The sequence below is a fragment of the Aethalodelphis obliquidens genome, unplaced genomic scaffold (genome assembly GCF_003676395.1).
Source record: "Aethalodelphis obliquidens isolate GAN/ISIS:26980383/991018 unplaced genomic scaffold, ASM367639v1 scaffold38, whole genome shotgun sequence".
Lineage (NCBI taxonomy): Eukaryota > Metazoa > Chordata > Mammalia > Artiodactyla > Delphinidae > Aethalodelphis > Aethalodelphis obliquidens.
In genome coordinates this window covers 4,302,668-4,327,048 of record NW_020837982.1, presented here as the reverse complement: position 1 = coordinate 4,327,048, position 24,381 = coordinate 4,302,668, and the positions used below count along the sequence as shown (strand labels likewise).

Below are 24,381 nucleotides of genomic sequence, written 5' to 3'. Positions count from 1 at the left end.
AATAAATAAATAAATGTACACATGCATATACATATAATACATATATAGGTACACAATATTATACATTGTATACGACATATATGTGTACATAATTTATATTTACATATAGATATAGATATCCATTAGCTTAGAGGGCCTTAGAGCAGCAACAATCCAATAGCAATGAGTACACAAGTGCATATCTTGGTTGCTAAATAGTACTCTCTGTTAAACGATATCAGGGATGCTGGGAGAAATAGCTTATTCCAAACTATTTGGAATATGGAAAGCACAAGATAAGCTTGGAACATCTTTTTGTACACAAAAAATAAGGTCGTATTCAAAGAATGATGAGGGTACATCAAAAGGATACAGAAGCCACCTCAAGGGGGCTAAATCTGGGACAATTTGGGTATCAAAATACATGAGGATAGTAATGGATTATATAAACAGCAATGCATAAGTCTACACTGATATAAATAAATACATGAAAACCAATGGGAAGACTAGAAAGATTTTCTTTACACTCGAACACTAATACATGTAGAAAGAATACTGGAATTAGAAAATCACCATTTGGCAACCTGTAGTAATAGTTAATTAAACCAAGAAACATTGTGGATACTAAAGTTACTGGGTGAAAATTTGATGAGGAACAGGATATTTACATAGTCTCAAAATACCTCCTTACAAAATACTTAGTTACACAGTGAAAAAGAGTAACTTTGGAATGAAGAAACCTGGCAAATATCACATTAGCCAAGTGATCAAAGTTATCATCAGCAGCAATGGGACAAACTGAAATTGTGTACCACCTGATAGGATGCAATGAGAAAAACACAGTATCACTTTTGTGATAATTCTGCCAAAAATGCATTACCTGAATCTAATCATTAGGAAACATGAGAGTAACCCAAATTGAGGGATATTCTACAAAATAATTGGTCTGTAGTCTTCAGAAGTGTAAGGTATTGAAAGTCAAGGAAGATTGAGGAACTACTATTCCAGATTGAAGGTCACAACTACACAACATAAGATCTTGGATTGAATTGTATACCTACAAAGGACATTATTGGAACAATGGCTGAAAATGGAATAGATTCTGAGTATTAGGTGGCGGTCACATATCAGTTTTGATGGTTGTATTGGGGTCACATAGGAAAATATCCATGTTTGTAGGAACTACACTCTGAAGTATTTCTGGATAATGGCTCATCATGTTGGCAATTTTTACCCAAATGGATTGGGGGTGGGGAGGAGTTATTTGTATTATTCTTGCCGCCCCCACCCCCACAAAGTAAACCTATAATGTTGAAGAAGTGACTCATTACAGAGCTCCATTATCAATGACATCTATCATGGGTATAGGATATTAGTATTAGCTAATGGGTATGATAACATCAAATAATAGCTATTTAGCAGTGTGGTAGACCCTGTTCGTTGCCTACCCAACTGTTGTCCCTTTTCCCATTCTTGTTTTCTAACAGAACCCCAGTTTTATTAAGATATGGACATCTGGGTCCTTCCTGTCTGCAGGATGTGAATTTTTATTGATCTAAGCCAATTATGGCTTAGGCATGAGCATGTAATGTAATTCTAATTAATGATATATGAAAGAGGTCTTCTGGGTGAGGGGGGAATATTTGGAGGAATATTTTTCACGTGAGTATCTTATTATTAAAAAGAAAAACCATTAAATTTCTAGAAACATCATGTTAAGCTTCATGTGTGAGCTAAATAAGTGATCATTTCACTATCTTCTTCCATGAGCTCAAATTCCATCCAAATTTGTGGAAATAGGGTACATGTTAGTTTGTCTACTAGGCAGAGGGCAATTCCTCTTAGGAGAACTATATCTGTCTTTGAAAATCAGTGAGCTAAAAAGTTCTCTTGGCAGACTTTCTCAATTAGGCTGCTTTTGATTACAGGTAACAGAAAACTCCAGCTCAAATTATTTAAATAAGGAAAATGTATTATCTCACCTAATAGGAAAGAGATAGAATAGTTACTAGGATGGTTAATTTAGCAGCAAATAACGTTATCAAGGATGTAGGGTTTTGGGTTTTTTTTCCTAACTTTCTGCTCTTCAGTGTGTTGGCTTTTGTCCTCGGGCTTATCTCCTCATGGCTGCAGGATGGCTGCCGCAGTTCCAGGGGACCACATGTAGACATAACCATATAAAGTGATCTATTTAATGCCATGTTTTTTGCATTTTTGCACTTTCTGTTGGTGATTTTACTACTTAATATGGCCCCCAAGCTTATTGCTAAAGTGTTGTCTATTGTTCCTAGGTGCAAAAAGGCTGCCATGAAGAAGAGATGGAGAAAATAAACATTAGATAAGCTTCATTCGGGCATGAGTTATAAGGCTGTTGGCCATGAGTTCAACGTTAAGGAATCGACAATATATAATAAATATGGTGTCTTTAAACAGAAACACACATAAAGCAAGGTTATGTATTGATCAGTTGATAAAAATATTATAACCAGAGGTTTGTAGGAACTTAACCTTGTGTTTCCCTTAGGAGCAATGGTTTGATAGTCATTAATTCAGTGCTTGTGGCCACTTTATAGAATATAACTACCAAAAATAATGAGAATTGACTGTGTCTCATAGGGTTGTTATAGCAGGGCTTAACTAAAAACTATTGCATGCAAGAGTTCAGCATTGTGCCCAGCAAGGGACTTAGGACCAGTGCAGGGTTGGGGTGGGGGTGAGACTCTGGATATATTATTGTCAGTTTGACTCTGACACTTATCTAAGTACCACATGGTTCAAAGCAGGAGTATATTTGAGTGAAACACATGTTGATTTAGAGACTTCACAATGAAGCTCTGAGGCTAAGTCACTGGATTCCCCTTGAGAAAGCTTCAAATAGACCATCTTCTTGCAAATAACAGTTTACTTTCACAAAAATAGATGACCTAGCTCATGATCATAATTAGCCTTCTGGAATTAAATGACAATTGCAAATGAGTGAATATAGTTCTCTCTTTTCACTTTCCTAAACCGGCAGGTAGCTCCTACTCTTTTTCCTCAGAATGTGCATTTTAATAGTAAAAGTGCCACATTTTGTCAATTATTACATTACACATATGATTATGTAACATCATAAAAAGGGCAAGTATTTTACAGATGAAATATAATGAAATTTCACAAGAGGTTCAAGAAGGAACTCCGTAATTCTCATTTCAAAGATGCTGAAAAAAGGCCCAGACATCAGGTTAAACAGCTAAGTGACAGATGTGATTAAGACCTGTGCTGCTGCCACCTGTGCGTTGTCTCATTGCATTGTGCTCTGTTCTCACTGGGATGAGGAGAAGTGGAGCCTAGACATGCTTTTCCATAGGAGACTGCAGTGGTCTTGCAATTACTCCTAAGGCTTCAAGCTTTTTTCTGCCTCATGGCATTTGCATATGCCACTTTTCCTTCCTAGAATACTCTTCACCATTCTTCCCCTAACTCTTACTCATCTTTTGACTGAAATGTCACTTACTTAGAGAGGTCATGGCTGACCACTTCCTTCTCCTACCCTAAAATATCCCTTCCCCCAGTTCTCTTTCAAAACATTCTGAACTTTCCTCCATAGCACTCATCACAATTTGCAACTGCATGTCTATTAGTGTATGTATTTGCTATCTTCTCCACTAGGCTCTCAGCCCTATGCAAGCAGAAACCTCACCTGTTTTGTTCTCCACTGTAAACCCAGTGCCTAGCACAGTGCTGCATGCATAATAGGCTCCTAAATAAATATTAACTGAAAGAATAAATGAATGAATGAAGTGTTGTTTATTGCATACTACTCTGGTAAAAGATAGCTGAGGTGGAAATGGATGTTACTAACAATATTTAAAAGATTGGTGTTTGGTTTCATCATCCTGTACTCTCAGCATCAAGGAGCGTTTGTCTAAAACATCCAATCTCCTAGTGCCAGACCTAGACTCTCTAAATTTGGAGACTGGTTTCTGGAACAGATACATGTACTAGGACTGATTCAATTTGTAGGATTTTAGGCTTAAAAGTTATTACTGAAATAAGGTTTGATTTCATATTATTTTGGAGTAACTCCAGGCATTCACCATTCAATGTGAATAATTCAATATTATTCTGGAGTAACTCCAAGGCATTCACCATTCAGAGGAAAAGACATTTGTTTTGTTTTGCTAAAACTGAACCCAAGCTATATGAAAGACACTGCTGTATTTATAGATAATTTTGTGCCTTTTAGGTATCTAAGAATGGATATTGCTTTTGGACTGTTATAATATATTTTTCTATCTGTATTGCTATCCTACAAAATTTTACTATGTATTTTAATTTTAATTAATCTTTTTAATAATTGTAAAAGCAAGCATATTCTTTGCAGAAATTTTGGAAAATGCAGAAAAACATGAGGGAAAAACAAAAAGTATAAAGAAACAAACAAAAAAAATCACTCAAAATTCCACCACCTAGAGATAACCAGAGTTGTTTTTTTTAAATTAATTAATTAATTAATTAATTTAATTTTGGCTGCATTGGGTCTTCATTGCTGCGCGCGGGCTTTCTCTACTTGTGGCGAGTGGGGGCTACTCTTTGTTGCGGTGTGCGGGCTTCTCATTGCGGTGGCTTCTCTTGTTGCAGGGCACAGGCTCTAGGCGCGCGGACTTCAGTAGTTGTGGCACATGGGCTCAGTAGTTGCGGCTCGCGTGCTCCAGAGCGCAGGCTCAGTAGTTGTGGCACATGGGCTTAGTTGCTCCGCGGCATGTGGGATCTTCCCGGACCAGAGCTCGAACCCGTGTCCCCTGCATTGGCAATTCTTAACCACTGTGCCACCGGGGAAGTTCCACCATAGTTGTTTTTAATTGAACTATAGTCGATTTACAAAGTTGTGTTAGTTTTAGAGATAACCGTTGTTAAAACTTCTGTATAGGGGCTTCCCTGGTGGTGCAGTGGTTGAGAGCCTGCCTGCCGACGCAGGGGACACGGGTTCGTGCCCCAGTCCGGGAAGATCCCACATGCCGCGGAGCGGCTAGGCCCGTGAGTCATGGCTGCTGAGCCTGCGCGTCCGGAGCCTGTGCTCCGCAACGCGAGAGGTCACAACAGTAAGAGGCTTGCGTACCGCAAAAAGACAAAAAACAAAAAAACCTTCTGTATAGTTTTTCTTGGCTCTATTTCTATGTGTATGTGTGCATAGGCACACATCTATATTGTATATATTATACACAATGCATATATACACATGTCACATATGTATATTTGCGTATATAATATGTATGTATAATACATATTCTATGTGTATATATGCATATATATTATATATAAATAATATACACACATATATAAGTTATCATTTACTGTGTATGCCAGATATCTTGATTTCCTTTTTATACAGGTTTTCTCTTATAATCCTTTCAATAGTTCTATGAGAAGATACTATCATTCTTACTTTACAGATGAGCAAATTGAGGCTGAGAGTATTCATTTGTTTGCCTGAGGTCATTAGTTAGTAAATGGTAGATTTGAGATACAAATCTATATCCAATTCTAAAGTCTATCATCTCAACCATTATGACTGCCGGTACATTTCCATGTCTTAAATCAAATTGGAATTACTATAGAAATAATTTTGATTCTGCTTTTTGACTTTTTATTATATTTTCTATATAATATTTCACTATCCTCTACTAACCTAATTTTAATGGCTTTATGATATTCCATAAGATTATTGAAGTAATCGATGAATGAATGAAATATTGTTTCTCACACACTGCTTTGGTAAAGAATGGATTGCTTAGATGCTCTGATGTTTCAGACTCTGTCATCTTATTTTCTTAATTCTTTTCATATTCTGAAATGATTTTCTCTTTTTCTTGTCTCTTACTATACGAACTATGTGTTCTTTGCTTTTCAAATCCTGTGTCATGCTTTGGAAGGTATACATCCTGTTTTTATTCTAAAAATGCTCACCTTTGGATTAAAGAAAAACACCTTATTTTCAATATCACAATGAAATAATATCTCTTCATTTCTCTTGTGCAAGATGGTGTGTTTAGCACACTATTTCTTTCTTTTTTAATTGGGGTATAGTTGTTTTACAATGTTGTGTTAGTTTCTACTGTACAGCGAAGTGCAGTTCCCTGTGCTACACAGCAGGTTCTCATTAGTTATCTACTTTATACATATTATGTCTACTTTATACATATTATATCCCAATCTCCCAATTCACCCCACCTCCCCTTCCCCCCTTGGTATCCATTTGTTTGTTCTCTACATCTGTGTCTCTGTTTCTGCCTTGCAAACCGGTTCATCTGTACCATTTTTCTAGATTCCACATATATGTGTTAATATACGACATTTGTTTTTCTCTCTTTCTGGCTTACTTCACTCTGTATGACAGTCTCTAGGTCCATCCATGTCTCTGCAAATGACCCAATTTCATTCCTTTTTATGGCTGAGTAATATTCCATTGCATATATGTACCACATCTTCTTTATCCATTCATCTGTCTATGGGCATTTAGGTTGCTCCCATGACCTGGCTATTGTAAATAGTGCTGCAATGAATATTGGGGTGCATGTGTCTTTTTGAATTATGGTTTTCTCTGGGTATATGCCCAGTAGTGGGATTGCTGGGTCATATGGTAATTCTATTTTTAGTTTTTTAAGGAACCTCCATACTGTTCTCCGTAGTGGCTGTATCAATTTACATTCCCACCAACAGTGCAAGAGGGTTCCCTTTTCTCCACACCCTCTCCAGCATTTATTGTTTGTAGATTTTTTGATGATGGCCATTCTAACTGGTGTGAGGTGATACCTCACTGTAGTTTTGATTTGCATTTCTCTAATAATTGTGATGTTGAGCATCTTTTCATGTGCCTCTTGGCCATCTGTATGTCTTATTTGGAGAAATGTCTATTTAGGTCTTCCGCCCATTTTTTGATTGGGTTGTTTGTTTTTTTGACGTTGAGTTGCATGAGCTGTTTGTATATTTTGGAGATTAATCCTTTGTTCATTGATTCATTTACAAATATTTTGTCCCATTTTGAGGGTTGTCTTTGTCTTGTTTATGGTTTCCTTTGCTGTAGCACACTATTTCTCCTCATTCTTTACCTCCCACTCCCCACATCCTCTCAGCTTGGTTTTCGTTCGTGCAATTTGGCCTTTTCTACCTTGATTATCCCTCTTGGAAAGAAAAATTTCTTTTTCTACATTATGTATTTTCTCTTATGAGAGTTATTTTAGACAATTAAATAAAGTTCTTTTATGCATAAATTTTTTGTGGTCTGACTTTCTTCTTCCTCACTCTTTTTTTTGGCTGCGCCACACAGCGTATAAGATCCTAGTTCCCCGACCAGGGAATCGAACCCTCTCCCCCTCCAATGGAAGCATGGAGTCTCAGCCACTGGACCGCCAGGGAAGTCCCTTCTTCCCTATTCTTGACTTCTTATTCAGCAGTACACGTTTGAGAAGTTTTTTCTTTCAGGGCAGATAACCTGCGTAGTGTCACTTTTGAGCCCTTTGTATCTCAGTACTTATTTATGAGGCCTTCACAACTTCATGACAACTTTGCTGAGTGTAGAATTCTTAAATTATAAACATTTACTCTCAGAATTCTGCAGGATATACTTTATTGACTTGTGTCTTAGAGTGCTGAATTCTGAGGCCAGTTTGAGTTTAGTTCCTTTGGAGATAATCTGTTCCCTCCCACTCCCCTGCCTGGATTCTCGAAGGCTTTTTGCTTTATCCCAGAAATATTAAAAAATGTCACCTGGCTAGTCTAGGTGTTGATTTCTTTTCATTCATTTTGCCAGCAGGCTTAAGTATTAGGAAAATTATTTAATTATTGCTTCTATTCCTATTCTGTTTCCGCCTTCTGAGATTCCTAATGTACTCAGTCAATTTATTCAACAACTATTCAATGCTAGGCACTAATTTAGGTACTGGGGATACATCATTAGGGAACATAAATGTTTACATTTTTGTTGATTGGATCTTCTGACTCTGCTCTCTCTATCACCCACCTTTGTTCCGATTTTTCAAGGAAACCTCATCCTTTGAGCCTCAGCATATTTTCATAGTCCTATGGGTTTTTTCTGTTTGCTCATCTTAACATAGAGAGGTCTGTATGTGTCCAGCTTTGGTTAATATTTAAGTAGGAATGGCAGAGGGTTCTGTCAGAGATTGAAGTGGGTCTGAGTGTGTGCCCTGACTAGCTCCCCGTCTGCCTTCATCTAGCCTTTGACCTTGAGTAAGGGGATGCTCATGGAATTCTACTGGGGTGATAATATATTTTACAAAAGTGGAATATTGAACTGACCCTTCCTCCTAATTGAGCCCTTTTACATTTTAACTAGAAGACATCCCTCCAAGTTTCTGGCATATGGAAGGTTTTTCCTCTATTTTTATGCCTTTGATCTTTTCTATGTGAATTTAGAATGAGGAAATTTAGAAGCCTGTCCTCACAAAGCCATTTTTATTTAAAAACGGCAAAGTAATATTTTTTTCTCTATGTTAAGAAGGTTAGAAAAAATGCTCAAGACTCATAATTATATGTAGTTTTGAAATTTTTCATAAAGGGTCTCAAACCCCTTGGGAAACTACATGGTCTAGAGAGAGCTGGGAGAATGGAGTCTGACTGTGATATGTAATTTCATTGTGGCTTTGAACAAACTATTTGAACTTCAGGTTCTCTAATCTTAGATCTTCTTACGTCATACCATGACAGGGAAAGAACCAGAAAAAAATAAATGTGGAAGTTCTTTGAACTGTTCAAAGATAGAAACTAAGGAAATCTGAGGACTTTTTGTTGTTGTTTGAATGCTATTATAGCTTTGAGTACTTTCAAGCTAGCCTAAAGACTGTCTGCTTGAGGCGTAACAAATGATGTCTGGATGTTGGGAAGCCCAGGTATGCAAAGCAGTTCTGAAGTGTAGCCAAGAAGCGACACTGCTTTGGACACTGTCGTGTGGTGTAAGATGCAAGGGAGTGTTAACTGTGGACCCATTTTCCTGTTAGGTCAAATTACTATGCCCGGCTTATCTGAAATTAGTTTGCTTCTCCTCTTCATGGAAATGAAGGCCTCTGGGTGGGTGAATCATGCCTTAATAAACAACTTTTGTACTTCTGGCCAGCATAGGCAGCAGATGTTGTCTATCTTTGTGAGATGACTTGGAAGTATGCAAAAAAGAAACATCTGTATTGTTATTTCAGAAGCTTAAAGAAAATATTTTACTGCCTCAGGGCCAAATTTTCCAGGTTCTATCCCTTCCTACCGTTAATCTTTCCTGTATTTTATGATTCAATTTCTTTTTGAAATTCCTATAAGATTCAATATTAAATTTCCCTAATCGTGGGAAAAAATATTGTCTATATTAAGATCCATGACACTGCAGCTGTTTCAGCACTGTGGAGATAAATAGCTCTCTATATCACTGGTCTCAGACAAGTGACTTTTTTTTCAGTAATGGACATGAAATGGAGGAATAAGAATTTTTCCCTTTTGAGCAAAATATTAGCAAACTGCCAAGGTAGAGGGGGTTTTGGGGAGGGATGGACTGGAAGTTAGGAGTTAGTAAATGCAAACTATTACATATAGAATGGAAAAACAACAAGGTCCTACTGTATAGCACAGGGAACTATATTCAATATCCTGGGATAAATCACAATGGAAAAGAATATAAAAAAGAATGTATATATGTGTATAACTGAGTCACTTTGCTGTACAGCAGAAATTAACATAACGTAAATCAACTATACTTCAATAAAAAATAAGTTTAAAAAATATTAGCAAACTGGATCCAACAACACATAAAAATGATCATACACCACGATCAAGTTGGATTCATCCCAGGATCACAAGGATGGTTCAACATATGCAAATCAATCAATGTCATACACCACATCAACAAAAGAAAAGACAAAAACCACATGATCATCTCAACAGATGCAGAAAAACGTTTGATAAAATTCAACATCCATTCATGATAAAAACTCTTACCAAAGTGGGTATAGAGGGTACATATCTCAACATAATAAAAGCTATGTTGTGACAAACCTGCAGCCAACATAATACTCAACAGCAGAAAGGTGGAAGCTTTCCCACTAACATCTGGAACAGGGATGCCCATTCTCATCTTTTCTACTCAACATAGTATTAGAAGTCCTAGCCACAGCAATCAGACAAGAAAAAGAAATAAAAGGTATCCAAATTGAAAGAGAAGAGGTAAAATTGTCATTATATGCAGATGACATGATACTATATATAGAAAACCCTGAAGACTCCACACAAAAACTACTAGAACTGATAAGCAAATACATCAAGGTAGGAGGATACAAGATTAACATACACAAATTGGCTGCATTTCTTTATACTAAGAAGGAAATATCAGAAAAAAAAATCTCTTTTAAAATCGCATTTAAAAAAACACACACACAAAAACCTTAGGAATAAACCTGACCAAAGAGGTGAAAGACTTATATGCTGAGAATTATAAAACGTTGATAAAGAAGATTGAAGATGATTCAAAGAAATGGAAAGACATTTTACGCTCTTGGATTGGAAGAATTAATATGTTAAAATGGCCATAGTACCCAAAGCAATCTATAGATTTAATGCATCCCTATCAAACTACCCATGACATTTTTCACAGAACTAGAATAAATAATCCTAAAATTTACATGGAACCATAAAAGGCCCACAATTGCCAAAGCAATACTGAGGAAAAAAGAACAAAGCTGGAGGCATAACCCTCCCAGACTTCAGACAATACTACAAAGCTACAGTAATCAAACAGTGTGGTATTGGCACAAAAACAAACATATGGATCAATGGAACAGAATAGAGAGCCCAGAAATAAACCCACACACCTACAGTCAATTAATCTTCGACAAAGGAGACAAGAATATACAATGGAGAAAAGACAGTCTCTTCAGCAAGTGGTGTTGGGAAAACTGGACAGCTGCATGTAAAACAATGAAATTAGAACACAGACTCACACCACACACAGAAATAAATTCAAAATGGCTTAAAGACTTACATATAAGACAGGATACCATAAAACTCCTAGAAGAGGGCTTCCCTGGTGGCGCAGTGGTTAAGAATCTGCCTGCCAGTGCAGGCGACACGGGTTCGAGCCCTGGTCTGGGAAGATCCCACATGTCTCAGAGCAACTAAGCCCGTGTGCCACGACTACTGAGCCTGCACTCCAGAGCCCACGAGCCACAACTACCGAGTCCACGTGCTACACTACTGAAGCCTGCGTGCCTAGAGCCTGAGCTCCACAACGAGAAGCCACCACAATGAGAACCCCGCACACCTCAACAAAGAGTAGCCCCCGCTCGCTGCAACTAGAGAAAGCCTGAGCACAGCAATGAAGACCCAATGCAGCCAAAAATAAATAAATTTATTCAAAAAAACACAAACAAACAAAAAACTCCTAGAAGAGAACATAGACAAACCATTCTCTGACATTAACTGTACCAATGTTTTCTTAGGTCAGTCTCCCAAGGCAATAGAAATAAAAGTTAAAATAAACAAATGGGACCTAATCAAACTTATAAGCTTTTGCAGAGCAAAGGAAACCATAAACAAAATGAAAAGACAACCTATGGACTGGAAGAAAATATTGGCAAATGATGTGACCGACAAGGGCTTAACTTCCAAAATATATAAACAGCTCATGTGACTCAATAAAAAAACAAAAACAAACAAACAACCCAATCAACAAATGGGCAGAAGACTTAAACAGACATTTCTCCAAAGAAGACATACAGATGGCCAATAGTCACATGGAAAGATGCTCAACATCACTAATTATTAGAGAAATGCAAATCAAACCTACAATGAGGTACCACTTCACACCAGTTATAATGGCCATCATTAAGAAGTCTACAAATAAATGCTGGGGAGGGTGTGGAGAAAAGGGAACCCTCCTACACTGCTAAATGGAATGTAAATTGGTGCAGCCACTTTGGAAAACAGTATGGAGTTTCCTTAAAAAACTAAAAATAGAGTTGCCATATGATGCTGCAATCCTACTCCTGGGCATATATCTGGAGAAAACTCTAATTCAACAAGATACACGCACCCCAGTGTTCATAGCAGCACTATTTACAATAGCCAAGACACAGAAGCAACCTAAATGTCCATTGACAGATGAATGGATAAAGAAGATGTGGCATATATATACAATGGAATATTAGTCATAAAAAAGAATGAAATAATGCCATTTGCAGCAACATGGATAGACCTAGAGATTATCATACTAAGTGAAGTGAGTCAGACAGAGAAAGACAAATATCCTATGACATCACTTATATGTGGAATCTAAAATGTGACACAAATGAACTTACTTACAAAACAGAAACAGACTCACAGACTTAGAAAACAAACTTATGGTTACCAAAGAGGGAAGTGGGGGAAGGGATAAATTAGGACTTCAGGATTAGCAGATACAAATTACTGTATATAAAATAAACAAGGCCCTATTGTATAGCACAGGGAACTATATTCAATATCTCGTAATAAACCATAATGAAAAAGAATATGAAAAAGAATCACTTTTTCTGTACACCAGAAACTAACACAACATTGTAAATTAACTATACTTCGATCTTTAAAAAAAAGAGTAGAAGTGGAGAGATCTATTTACTACATAGGGCAGGGAGGAAAAGAGTCTTTGAAGTGACACTTACATTAAGTTTTAAAATGAGAAGCAACATGCTTTGGAAAGAGCCGGGGAGAAGCATTACAGCAGAAGAAACAGAATGTGCTAAGGCTTGACTTGTACAGAGAACTGAAAGATACAGTGAATGGTTGTAACACAATGGTTGAGGAGAGGGTGACATGAAATGAGTTTGGCGAGGAATGCCGTGAAAGTAGAGACCAATAGCTTAGACTAGGAGGTAGTGGAGATGTAAAGAAGTCATCACAATTTGCATATACTTGTGGGTATAGCTGATAGGACTTGTGGATGAAATAATTGTGGGGGATGAGAGAAAGAGGGGAGTCCAAGAAGACTCCCAGGTTTCTGGATTAAGCCACTGGTGAATAGTAGTGTCATTGCAGACTGAGAAGGTCAGAGAGAAAGAGGTTAGAAGAAAAACCAGTTTTGCTTTTGGGTATGATAAATCTGAAATGCCTGCGATGTATCTAAGATAGAACAAGTAGGCAATTGAGAGTCTGGAGCTCAGAGGAGAGGACTGAGGACATATATTAGAAATAACACTGTAGGGATGATATTTTATTTATTTATTATTTTATAAATTTATTTATTTACTAATTATTTATTTTTGGCTGTGTTGGGTCTTTGTTGCTGTGTGCCGGCCTTCTCCAGCTGCAGTGAGCAGGGGCCTCTCCCGTTGCGGAGCATGGGCTCTAGGCGTGCAGGCTCAGCAGCTGTGGCACATGGGCTTAGTTGCTCTGCGGCATGTGGGATCCCCCCGGACCAGGGATTGAACCCATATCCCCTGCATTGGCAGGTGGATTCTCAACCACTGCGCCACCAGGGAAGTCCTGGGATAATATTTTAGACTTGGAGGTGGGTGAGATCTCCTAGGAAGACAGAGTAAAGGGAGAAGAAAGGAGAGCTGAAGACTGAGCATGGAGAACTAGCCAGGTGAATAGTTGTGCCACTAAAAGAAATGCTGAAGGAAATTAAGAGGAGCATATGGTTAGGAGAGGAAATTGATGATTTATCTTTGGAACTTGCTAAGTTTAAGGTACAGACTAGACTCGTGTCATTTCTAGTGTGATGCCTGGCAAAATGTATAGGTCCCCCTTCACAATGTTAATGCCATACTTATATTTTATTTTGTGATGAGGCCTTACAATATCTCTGTGAATTTTCAGGATAAAACATTCATGGTCATGTCCGAGTTGGAGTTTGGATCAGGAGAAACAATTCTACTAAGATCCATGAAATTGAAGGTGTTTCTGAATTATGGAGATAAATGGTTCTCTATGTCACCAGTCCTAAACAACAAGTGGCTATTTCTTTTTGGGTAATGGACATGAGATGAAGAAAGACAAGTTTGTTCAATGTTGAGCCAATGTGCTTTACTGGTAGCACACAAGCTGAGAATGCAATGAAAATACACGTGTTTTGAACATCTACCATGTGCCAGGTCCTGTGCTAGGTTCTGGGGATAACTCAGAGAACAACATAGACAAGACTTGCACCTTACAAACAAGCAAAGGAGATGGGGAAAAATTAACCTACAAATAAAATAACTGCAAAGTGTGGCAAGTGCTATGAAAGAAACAAACAGATCCAGGAAATAAGTGGGAGGGGTGGTATGGCACTTTGGGTTTAGAAAGGGTCTTTAGGGAAATTTTCCTTGGGTAAGTGACATTTACTTGATTCCTGAAGGATGAGGGGTCAGTCATACCAAGATTAGGGGATGTGCCTGGCTATCGATGAAACACCAAATTGTTTTTTGCAGAATCTGACTGTGAAAAGTTAAGCCAGGCTGAATAGCTCATATTGGAATATTCAGTATGGGCACACTGAGAGCGGGGGAAGGTGTTGGAAGTGGTCTGCCCCCATGGGGAGTATTTTATCATTGACTCTGTTTAAAATTGCCTGCATAGGGTGATAATAAAAAGTGGACTGACATTTAGCCGATTTTAATATTATTTAAAAATTCTTTGCAGACAACGGCCCTGTCGTGGGCTGAATGATGGCCCTCAAAAAGATACATCCATATCCCAAACACTGGAACCTGTGACTATTACCTTATACAGTAAAAGAGTAAATATTAAATTATGTGAAAAGATGTAACTAAGGATTTTGAGAGCGTGTATCAGATTATCTTTCTGTAAGCTGAAAGTAGATATTAGACTGAGATATTAAGTTACCCAGTTCTTGAGGTAAATAGGTGTATGTTTTAATAGAGCTGTCACTGTAGAATTTGAGGCTGTGTTAGGAGAAATGTTTCTTACATCCAAGTTTGCTTACAGCCAAGTAACTTAACCCAAGTTAAGTTAACCTGACTAGCCATGTAGGTGTTTTATATTGCCATTCCTATTGCATAAGGAGGCCTTGTGGTAGTTCAGGTGGGCCCTCTCAAGGCAAGACTACAATCCTGGGCCTGGTCACAAGTTTAGGTTCATATACTTATCAGCGTTAGGAAGACTGAATCACACTAGCCACACTCACAAGGCTGGCAAGTGACAAAATTCAAGTGTTTAAAAATATTTATTAATTTAATAAATGATGATGAACTTATGTGTGTTGATTAGTGTACTCTCCTTATAAACAAGTCATATATAATATGGGATTATATTCAGAATGTAGCTAGGTGATGACATATGAGCAAGCAGAAGTTTAATAAATGGTTTTATACCTGCAGTAGGCAGGCTCTGAGATAACCTTCAATGATCCCTCTAATGAAAGTATAGTATTCATACCCTCCTGTGATTCCCCTCCCCTTGTGTGTAGGTGTGTATTCACTTTTAACGAATAGAATGTAGCAGAAATGATGGGATTTCACTTCTGAGATTAGGTTACAAAAAGACTGTGGCTTCATCTTGAGAGCTCCCTCTTGTTCTATTGCTCACTCTGAGGAAAGACAATTGCCATGTTGTGGGCTGCCCTATAGACAGGTCTCTGGCTAATGACCAGTGAGGACCTGAGGTCTTCACTCCAACATCTCACCAGGAACTGAGTCCCACCATCAACCACATGAGTGAGCTTGGAAGCAGATGCTCGCCAGAGGCACCCAGGTATGCAGCACCTGGATTCCTAACCCTCAGAGGCTGTGAGATAGTAAACGTTTGTTGTTTTAAGCAGTAAGGTTTGGGGTAAATTGTTACACAGCAATAATAACTAACACAACAGCAATCATATAACTTTTGAAATACTAATTTAAAAACACTAAAAGACAATAAGGAGGGAAACAAAATTGAATAAAAACTATAACAGTAGTTTCCATGGTTACACTATTTATTTTAATAGCTTCTGAGGCATTCTAATCACACTGACTAGATTCCCTAGTGGTGGTTAATTTCATCCAGTTTATGTTGAGTCTTACTAGTTTTATTCCCAGGGAGTGACATTTTATCTAACTTCTAGATGCATCTAACTATGGACTCCAACAAACTGAGTATTATACACACTGACAACTAAATATTTATTGATTCATTCATACATAAATTCATTTTGTCTACTGAAGACTCAGAAAGGAATCCAAAATGGCATACTGATTGTGTTGGTCTTTTTTTTTTTTTGGATTAACGTTCACAGGAGAGTTAGATGTTAAATTCATTCATTTTTTTAAAATACTTTTTTTAAACAAAAAGTATAAATGTTAAATGTACAATGAAAAAATAGAGAAGCAAAAAAGAAGAAAGTGAAAGTCAACTTTGAACCTGCTACTCAGAGAGGACTGCTACTGAATGCACTATTGATTTTAGTTGACAGCAGTTGCCTATCCTATTTTTTTTAAACATCACAAATAAGACTTTTTATTGTCACCATTAAATATCTGAATTATAAACAGATTCTTGGATTGGTGGCTCATATCCATAAGCTCATTCAACTCTAGCATTCAACTCATCCCCAGCAGCTTTTCCAAAACTACTACCTTCACCATGAAACTCCATTAGTTTACCCAATTCAAATTTTTGCTTCTTAGGATTTTTACTTGTCTAACAAAGACATCAGAGAGAGGATAAAAAGACTGGCAAAGCCTTTTCTATGTCTTTCCCAGTGCTGTCTGGAATCAATTTATTGACCACTTTTTTTAAGTTATTTGTCTGCACCTCTCGGGTCATGATTCCCAACATCTTCTGGATTTCTGACTATTGTGTTTTTTAGTAAAATCAACACAGAATTAGATGAAGCAAATAACCATTGGTAGTCTTGACATCAGCATGAGATTCGATCATGGCCTGCCATTTTTTGACCATTCTGGAGCACAGTTTATCACAGGTACAATCCATGCCATGGGAGTTGGTCAGGCAGTTTTTGCCCTGAACATCCTCAGTAATTAGCTTGGATTTTCTAAATGCACCTTCATTATTCTGCAGATGAGCAAGGCTCACTTTAAAAACATGACCCTTGAGGCCATCAGATGCAATTTTGATTCCTTGAGTTTTCCTGACTAGTGTTTTTCCAATGTTTCATATACTGAACATAGCTGGTACTTTCACATCATACCAATCTTTCATAGAGAATGGATTAACCACTTTCTTCGTGGCAAACTTTTTGCCACTTTTCATAAGCACTTGTTCTTGCCCACTGCCATGGTGCTGCTCAGAGGGCCAAAAGGGCTATTTGCTTTTTTTTTTTTTTTTTTAAACATCTTTATTGGGGTATAATTGCTTTACAATAGCGTGTTAGTTTCTGCTTTATAACAAAGTGAATCAGTCATACATAAACATATTATTTGCTTATTTTTTTAAAAATTGGGAAAATATTCTATTCTTGGTTAACTTGCTAATTGATTTTTCTGAAACTCAGTTTCCTTAATGAAATATTATATCTGAAATTTTATGTATTAATATTTAATAATTTAGTATCACTAATATTTAATACCTAGTACCACTTACTAATGTTATAAACACTATACCCAACAACTTTATTTACATTATCTAATTTGACTTTCACTATACCTTGTGAGTTAGGCACTAATATTACTTCTATTTTTCAGATAAGTAAACTAAGGCTTAGAGAGGTTAAATAATTTGCTCACACAGGGTCACAAAGCTAAGCAGTTTCAGAATAGAGATTCCATCCCAGTTCTGTCTGACTACAAAATTTATACTCATACCACTCTGCTATAGTTTCTCCCTCAAACGTGTTCCCATAATGCTTTTCATAAAGGAAAAATGTCATTTAAAAAACTTTCATATTTAGAAAAGACATCATATTTGTTATTAAAAGACTAACCTAATTTACCCATACCTCCATTCAATTCCTTTGAAAGTTTTTTGAAGATAGTGTCTCAAGACAAAAATATTAAGATCTAAAGGAAATATACATGAATAAAATTCTTTCCCTGCCAAAATAAAACAGTGGATGTTACCAATGATTTGCCTCGTTTGAAACTGGAACTATCATCAGGGAGCCAATTTCCATTTATATAAAACTACATAATTCTGTTTCTGATTATAATTTCTAAAGTTATAGTCAACTGTTACAGTTGAAAAGCTAGATTTTTATCAGTTACACTTCTGCTGCTGTAGAGTCTATTATAATGAAATAAAGGAGTAATATGGAAAGAAAGAGCAGTGATAGTGATTAAGGAATGTTAGAATAGAAAGAAATTTGGAGGCTACTTTGCCCATTCTCCATATTTTAGAGAGGAGAAAACTGAGGTCCAGAGAATTAACTATCTCTGTATCTCTTAAGCTGTCAAAGTAGACAAAGTGTAAGAGTACAGGTGTGTGAAAAGTGACTTTCATCTGATAATTAAGACAGTGTTGCAAATGTATTCACCCAAGTTCTAAAACTCTATCAATAAGAGAAACAGATTTTTTAAAAACCCCAAATAACAAAAAGCATAAGATCTGGTACATAAAAAGTACCTAATAAATATTTGCGAATGAACAAATGAATAAAAAGATTTTATTGCTTTCATTTTCAAGTTCCCTCACAATCCTTTAATTCATATTTTATATGCAATCATAATGTATACATATAGTTTAATTTTGCTCTTTGCCCTTGAGTTATAGCATAACATTTTTCTGTGTTATAAAATGACCAGAACCTTTTAAAGGACCTATTGAAGTTACAACACTTCTGAGTCAGATTCCCAAATGACTGTTAAAAATGACTATTAACAGGGGTGAATCCAGGTTTTGCAGGGAGGCCCTCATTAAGGAAAAATTACAAAAATATGTTACTTAAAAAATTTTTTTACAAAACAGTGAAAAAATATCTATCTCTTTCAAGAGACCATTTCTAGGGCCCCTCCAGGGCTTGGAGGGGCCTGTGCATTGAGTGGCCCTGAACCTTCATTAGCTGCATAGTACATATGCCTCTGTTGGTAACCAGATACCACCTTCATGGTGGTTATGATACAGCTTGAATGTTTTTTAGAGGTTTACTAAAATTTTAGAAATGTACATCACACTTTGACAGTGTTAGAAATTCTTTCTATCCAGCTGACCTGGAATCTACTTCAGGCCCCACCATAAACTTGGTGGCTTTTAAATTATAAGCAAGTCTCTTAGCTTCTTCAGGTCTCAAATTCCTCATCTGTAGAATGGGCTTAATATCTATCTCAAAGAATTGCAAATGAAAACAAAGATAAAATAGTTGGTACAGTTCCTGACACATCATAAATGCTCCATAAAGATTAGGTATTATGATTACAGTGATAGTTAAAACATTAGCCTACCTTATATGGGAACCTCCTGTCTCTCCATTACAACTTTGTACATTGACTGTAGGTAAAATATGGTGTAAAATGAGTTTTAAGGATTGTGCAGATTCAATTTTTTATTATTTTAATTTTTAAAAATAATGTTATTATGGGGCTTCCCTGGTGGTGCAGTGGTTGAGAGTCCGCCTGCCAATGCAGGGGACACGGGTTCGTGCCCCGGTCTGGGAAGAACCCACATGCCGCGGAGCGGCTGGGCCCGTGAGCCATGGCCGCTGAGCCTGCGCGTCCGGAGCCTGTGCTCCGCAACGGGAGGGGCCACAACAGTGAGAGGCCCGCGTACCGCAAAAACTAAATAATGTTATTATGAAAAGTAGTAACTACATAACAGAACATTTGGAGAATAGAGAAAAGAAAAAAAATAGCACCCATAATTTCTCCAGACTTATGCTATATTTTCTTGTTGTGTTTTTTTCCTTAATGCAGGCTTCATTTAAAATATAAAAATGCTTGAAATAAGTAGACCCAATTATTCTCTTTTTTTTAAATTTAATTATTTATTTGGCTGCGCTGGGTCTTAGTTGCAGCACGTGGGATCTTTAGTTGCGGCATGCAAACTCTTAGTTGTAGTATGTGGAATCTAGTTCCCTGACCAGGGATCGACCCCAGAGCCCCTGCATTGAGAGCACAGTCTTAGCCACTGGACCACCAGGGAAGTCCCCCAATTATTCTCTTTTCAAGGGGGTTTGGTATTATGGCATTATTATTTTCAAATACATGGCAAATCTCAAAATATGTTTTACATAAAACTATTTGAGAAAAATCAGGAGGAAGAAAAGATACACATTCTACTGTTGTCGTTCCATAGTTATTCCCACAAGCCGCGCGGCGCGGCCAAAATAAATAAATAAGTAAATAAAGATTCATGTTTTTATAAGATTATGATCTTACTGTACATATAATTTGATAGTCTGCATTTTTTTCCTACATTATATCACAAGTCTTTCTCCATACTACTACATACTACTACAGCGACATTCATAGTAACTAGAGCATCTGAGAGCAAGGCTTAGTTTCCTAAACTTCATATGACTGTGTGTGAAGAAACTAAGGCAGGCCAAGGTTTGAAAAGTCAGAAACTCGGAGTGAGTGCTTTTGGTTTGCCTGCAACTATAATGTGGAAAATGTAGAAAGAGAAGTTATGACTCAGGGATTCTTGATTTTCAACCAAACGTCCTAAGTCAGCAAAAGAATATAAAGCCCTATCAATATAATCCTAAATTCCATAAACACTTTTATTTCTTTAATAGATGGGAAAGTGGTGCAATACTATTCAACAGCAAGGACTTATCTGTCACAACGTGTTATTATTAGGGTTTTAGCTCTCAAAATGGGGTAAATTTACTCCCGCACCACCCAAAGGGGTCTTTCTTTAAAATTCTGCAAGGCAACGCAAATCCTCACTATAAAGAACAAGTCAAGTCTGGACATGGTTGTCTGAATTCAGTGACATTTGCTCTTGGAAAAAGACTTTTACCTTTTAATTATGCTTTTGTGCTGATATTCATTGATTTCAAAGCACAAACTTTTTCTTTTAAGCTTCTTGGTCCTTTAACATTGTCCTGCTGTAGGAATTCAAGCCACTTTTAAAAATTGTAAAATATACACTGAGGAAGCAATCCACATGTCCATTGCTGAATGAATGGAAAAACAAAATGTGGCATATGCATACAATGGAATATTATTCAGCCTTAAAAAGGAAGGAAATTCTGATATTGATACATACCACAGCATGGATGAACCTTGAAGACATTACGCTAAGTGAAATAAGCCAGACACAAAAGGACAAATATTGTATGATTCCACTTATATGAGGTATCATAGAGATAGAAAATAAAATAACGGTTACCAGGGCATGGGGGAGAGGAAGGAACAGGGAGTTATTGTTTAATGGGTACAGAGTTTCATTTTCTGATGATGAAAAGTTCTGGAGATGGACAGTGATGATGGTTGCGTAACAGTGTGTGTGCTTACTGACACCGGACTGCATACTTAAAAAGGAGTAAAATAGTAAATCTTATATATTTTATGGTAAATTTAAAAAAATCCAGTGTATAACATACATTGAGAAAAATGTATTATACATACATACATATTCAGTTTAAGAAATAATTATACAGCAAATATATGTGTAATCACCAACTAGGTCAAGAAATAAAATATTATCAGAGTGCACCCCTGTGCCCCCATCACAACCGTTTTCTTCCTTCCTGAGTAACCACTGACCTGACTAAACATTTAAAAATCAGGCTGTGATGTGATAATGCAGGATAAGTTAAATCAATATTAGAAAATGCAACCGAGCATTTCTTTAAATTCCAATATTTTCCATATATGCAAAAAAAAATTTTTAACTTAACTTTTAAAGTGCTCTTTCACCCTCTTTCTCTCTTGAAACTCTTCACATTCTAAAACCCTTCTTAGTTCCACAGTTGACCTCACCTGCAGCGTTAAAACAAAACAAAACAAAACAAAAAAACCTACTTCAGTGTAGATTTTAGATTTTCATTCCTCCCACTCTCCCTTGCCTCCAACTACAAAGAAACAATGATTTAAACCCTTTGTGCTCTTTTAGAAAATTACACAGATACCCCATTGTGGAATCCTATAATCCCTTCGTGGAAAGGAAGAGATTAGCATATGAATACAAAGCAAAATGAATCCAGAATACAAAATGATCTACTGGATTGCGAAGCTCTTGTGTTTTTAAAAATGTATTTATTTCCTCTTTTTGTATTGCCCCTTTAGTGGTCTCAGGGTTAAGGGAATTGAGCTTCCCCTCTGGTTACCCGGAAAAGGATTTAGAAAGAAAAAAAAAAGCCAATAGATTCTAGGAGATGCAAAACCAACAGATGGCTCCCAGAGCCACTGGAATCGCCAGTGGAATCTGCTGCCCTCAACATGAGCTAGCTTGCGGGCGAGAAGTGTAGAAAGTGCTGTTCGCAGACTGCGCAGTGAAGGAGAGAAAGCGACAGAAGAGAGAGCCATAGTGCTGACGTTGAAGGCCCGGCCCTGTAAGGTTGCATAGGGTAAGTGGCGTTGGCCAGCAGGCAGTGGCTAAGGGGAAGGAAAGAGGATTTGGGCTAGGGGCGGGGCCAGAGGCACAGCGTGGCTCCTGATTGCTGGGGTGCGGTGCCAATCTCGCAGAATCGCTCGGTTAACCAGTGCGCTTGCGAGACGCGCTCAGATATACTGAGTGAGCCCTGAGAAGCAGTCTCAGATCCTGACGGTGCAGCAGCCCGCAGCCTCAGCTAGAGAGTCCCAGCCGCTTTCAATGGAGGAGAAGCCCAGCCAGCCACAGCCTCAGCACCATCACAGCCACCACCATCCGCACCATCACCCCCAGCAGCAACAGCAGCAGCAGTCGCACCACCACCACCATTATTATTTCTACAACCACAGCCACAACCACCATCACCACCACCATCACCAGCAGCCTCACCAATACCTGCAGCATGGAGCCGAGGGCAGCCCCAAGGCCCAGCCAAAGCCGCTGAAACATGAGCAGAAACACGCCCTCCAGCAGCACCAGGAAACGCCGAAGAAGAAAACAGGTCCGGGAGGGAGGACGAATGGGGGAAGGGGGATGGAGGTGGGGGGGTAGGGGAGATGGGGGTGGGGCTGGATCGGGGAAACGCGGACGGGGTCAGGGTGTGTGTGCGTGTGTGTCCGTGTCCTGCGGGTCTGGGGAAGCCCCCTTTCATTCTCCGAAAGCTCGGGCTGGGCCCCGGGGTTTGCAGCGCCCTCTTCTCCTCAGCATGGGAGAGGCCCAACCAGGCCAGTGTGACCTTCCCGGCCCGGACTGGAGGGAGACCCGGAGGGTCGGCCTTGGAAGTCTAGGCTTATATTCCTTTCTCGTTTACTTTCTTGCGGCCCCGGAGGGACCCTAATTTGGGGGCCCTGAGTTGGGGGTGAACCTCGCCCCCCCCAGGAAAGTCCTTCGGGTGTAACTCAGGAAGGCCTAGCGAATTCCGACTCGGGTGGCGTCGCGAGACCCTTTTGCGTACGGCGATGAGAGGGTAGGGGGGCAGAGTTGAGGAAGTGTCCTCCCTCACCCGCCACCCCAAGCCCACCTGTGGCCTTGGGGTTCCCCGTCTGGGGGGGCGGTTGGGACCCCTCGACTCTCGGGTCATTTCCACCCCTAGACGCCCCTTTCGGGCACCGCACCTCGCAGTCTATCCCCGCGGCTCCCCCCGAGGCCGGCGCCCCGGGCCCGCTCCCCCCAAAGCCGGCGCGGCTGGAATGTTCTCTCCTCCTCGCGGGGCCGCTTCCTGTCCGCCATGTTGGAAGCCGATTCCTGTCACCGACTCCGGCCCACTGAAGAGCGGAGGGGGAACAGTGTCGAGGGGCGCACGGCGCGGCCGAGCCGGGTGGCTGGGGATCCCCCTCGGCGTCACCTCGCTTCCCGCCCTGCGGGGGCGCCGCCGCCCCCGGCCCGCGGCCGCCCCTCCCCCCGTCGCCGGCCGGGTTGTGTAACCCGGTGGCGGCCGCGCGGCCCCGGGCGGGTCCCTGGGGTGAGGGGCGGGGGCGGTTGGGGTGGGGGAGGGAAGCGGCCACGAGGGGAGCGGCCTGCGCCGGGCCCCGCGTGCTGGCGGCCGCATTTCCCGCTCCCGGGTGCGGCGGGAGGCGCGGGCGGTCGGGGCGGGGAGCCGGCCTCGAAGCGGGGCTGAGGGAGAAGGAGGCCGCGGGCGGCGGCCGCGAGCGCTCCTGGGGCAGGAGGGCTTGGGCGGGGGGGCGGGAGGGATACATTTTGGGTAGAGGCGGTGCCTGAAGACCGGGTGGGGTACCCAGCGGGAACCAGGCTCCCCGGTCACGAGTTTCTCTGCCACAGGAACCTCGTCTCCTGCCAGGTTCGCTCACGACTCCGCCTCTCAGGCTTTCACTTGGGCCCTTTCCTTCTAGCAGCTCATTTTTACAAAAAAAAGCTTGTTCTATCTCTCTCCAACCACCCCAACATTTATTTTCCGGGCTTGGGCAGAGGTTTTGAGGAGAGAGATTAGAAAAATGTTTGATTGAATGGTAGAGAGGGCGACGT

The 24,381-nt window shown here is 39.5% G+C and overlaps 1 protein-coding gene and 1 pseudogene across 1 annotated transcript in view; one reads left to right on the top strand and one right to left on the bottom strand.

Annotated features, from left to right (window-relative positions):
* Positions 1-16,620: 16,620 nt before the first annotated feature.
* LOC113632798 (40S ribosomal protein S3a-like) lies at positions 16,621-17,207 on the bottom strand (annotated as a pseudogene).
* Positions 17,208-22,536: 5,329 nt separating this feature from the next.
* Positions 22,537-24,381, top strand: part of NUFIP2 (nuclear FMR1 interacting protein 2) — a 28,982-nt gene continuing 27,137 nt past the window's right edge. Inside the window, exon 1 of the mRNA XM_027130493.1 lies at positions 22,537-22,900. Coding sequence (XP_026986294.1) covers positions 22,621-22,900 — 280 coding nt within the window. The 5' untranslated portion in view covers positions 22,537-22,620. The remainder of the gene's footprint in view (positions 22,901-24,381) is intronic.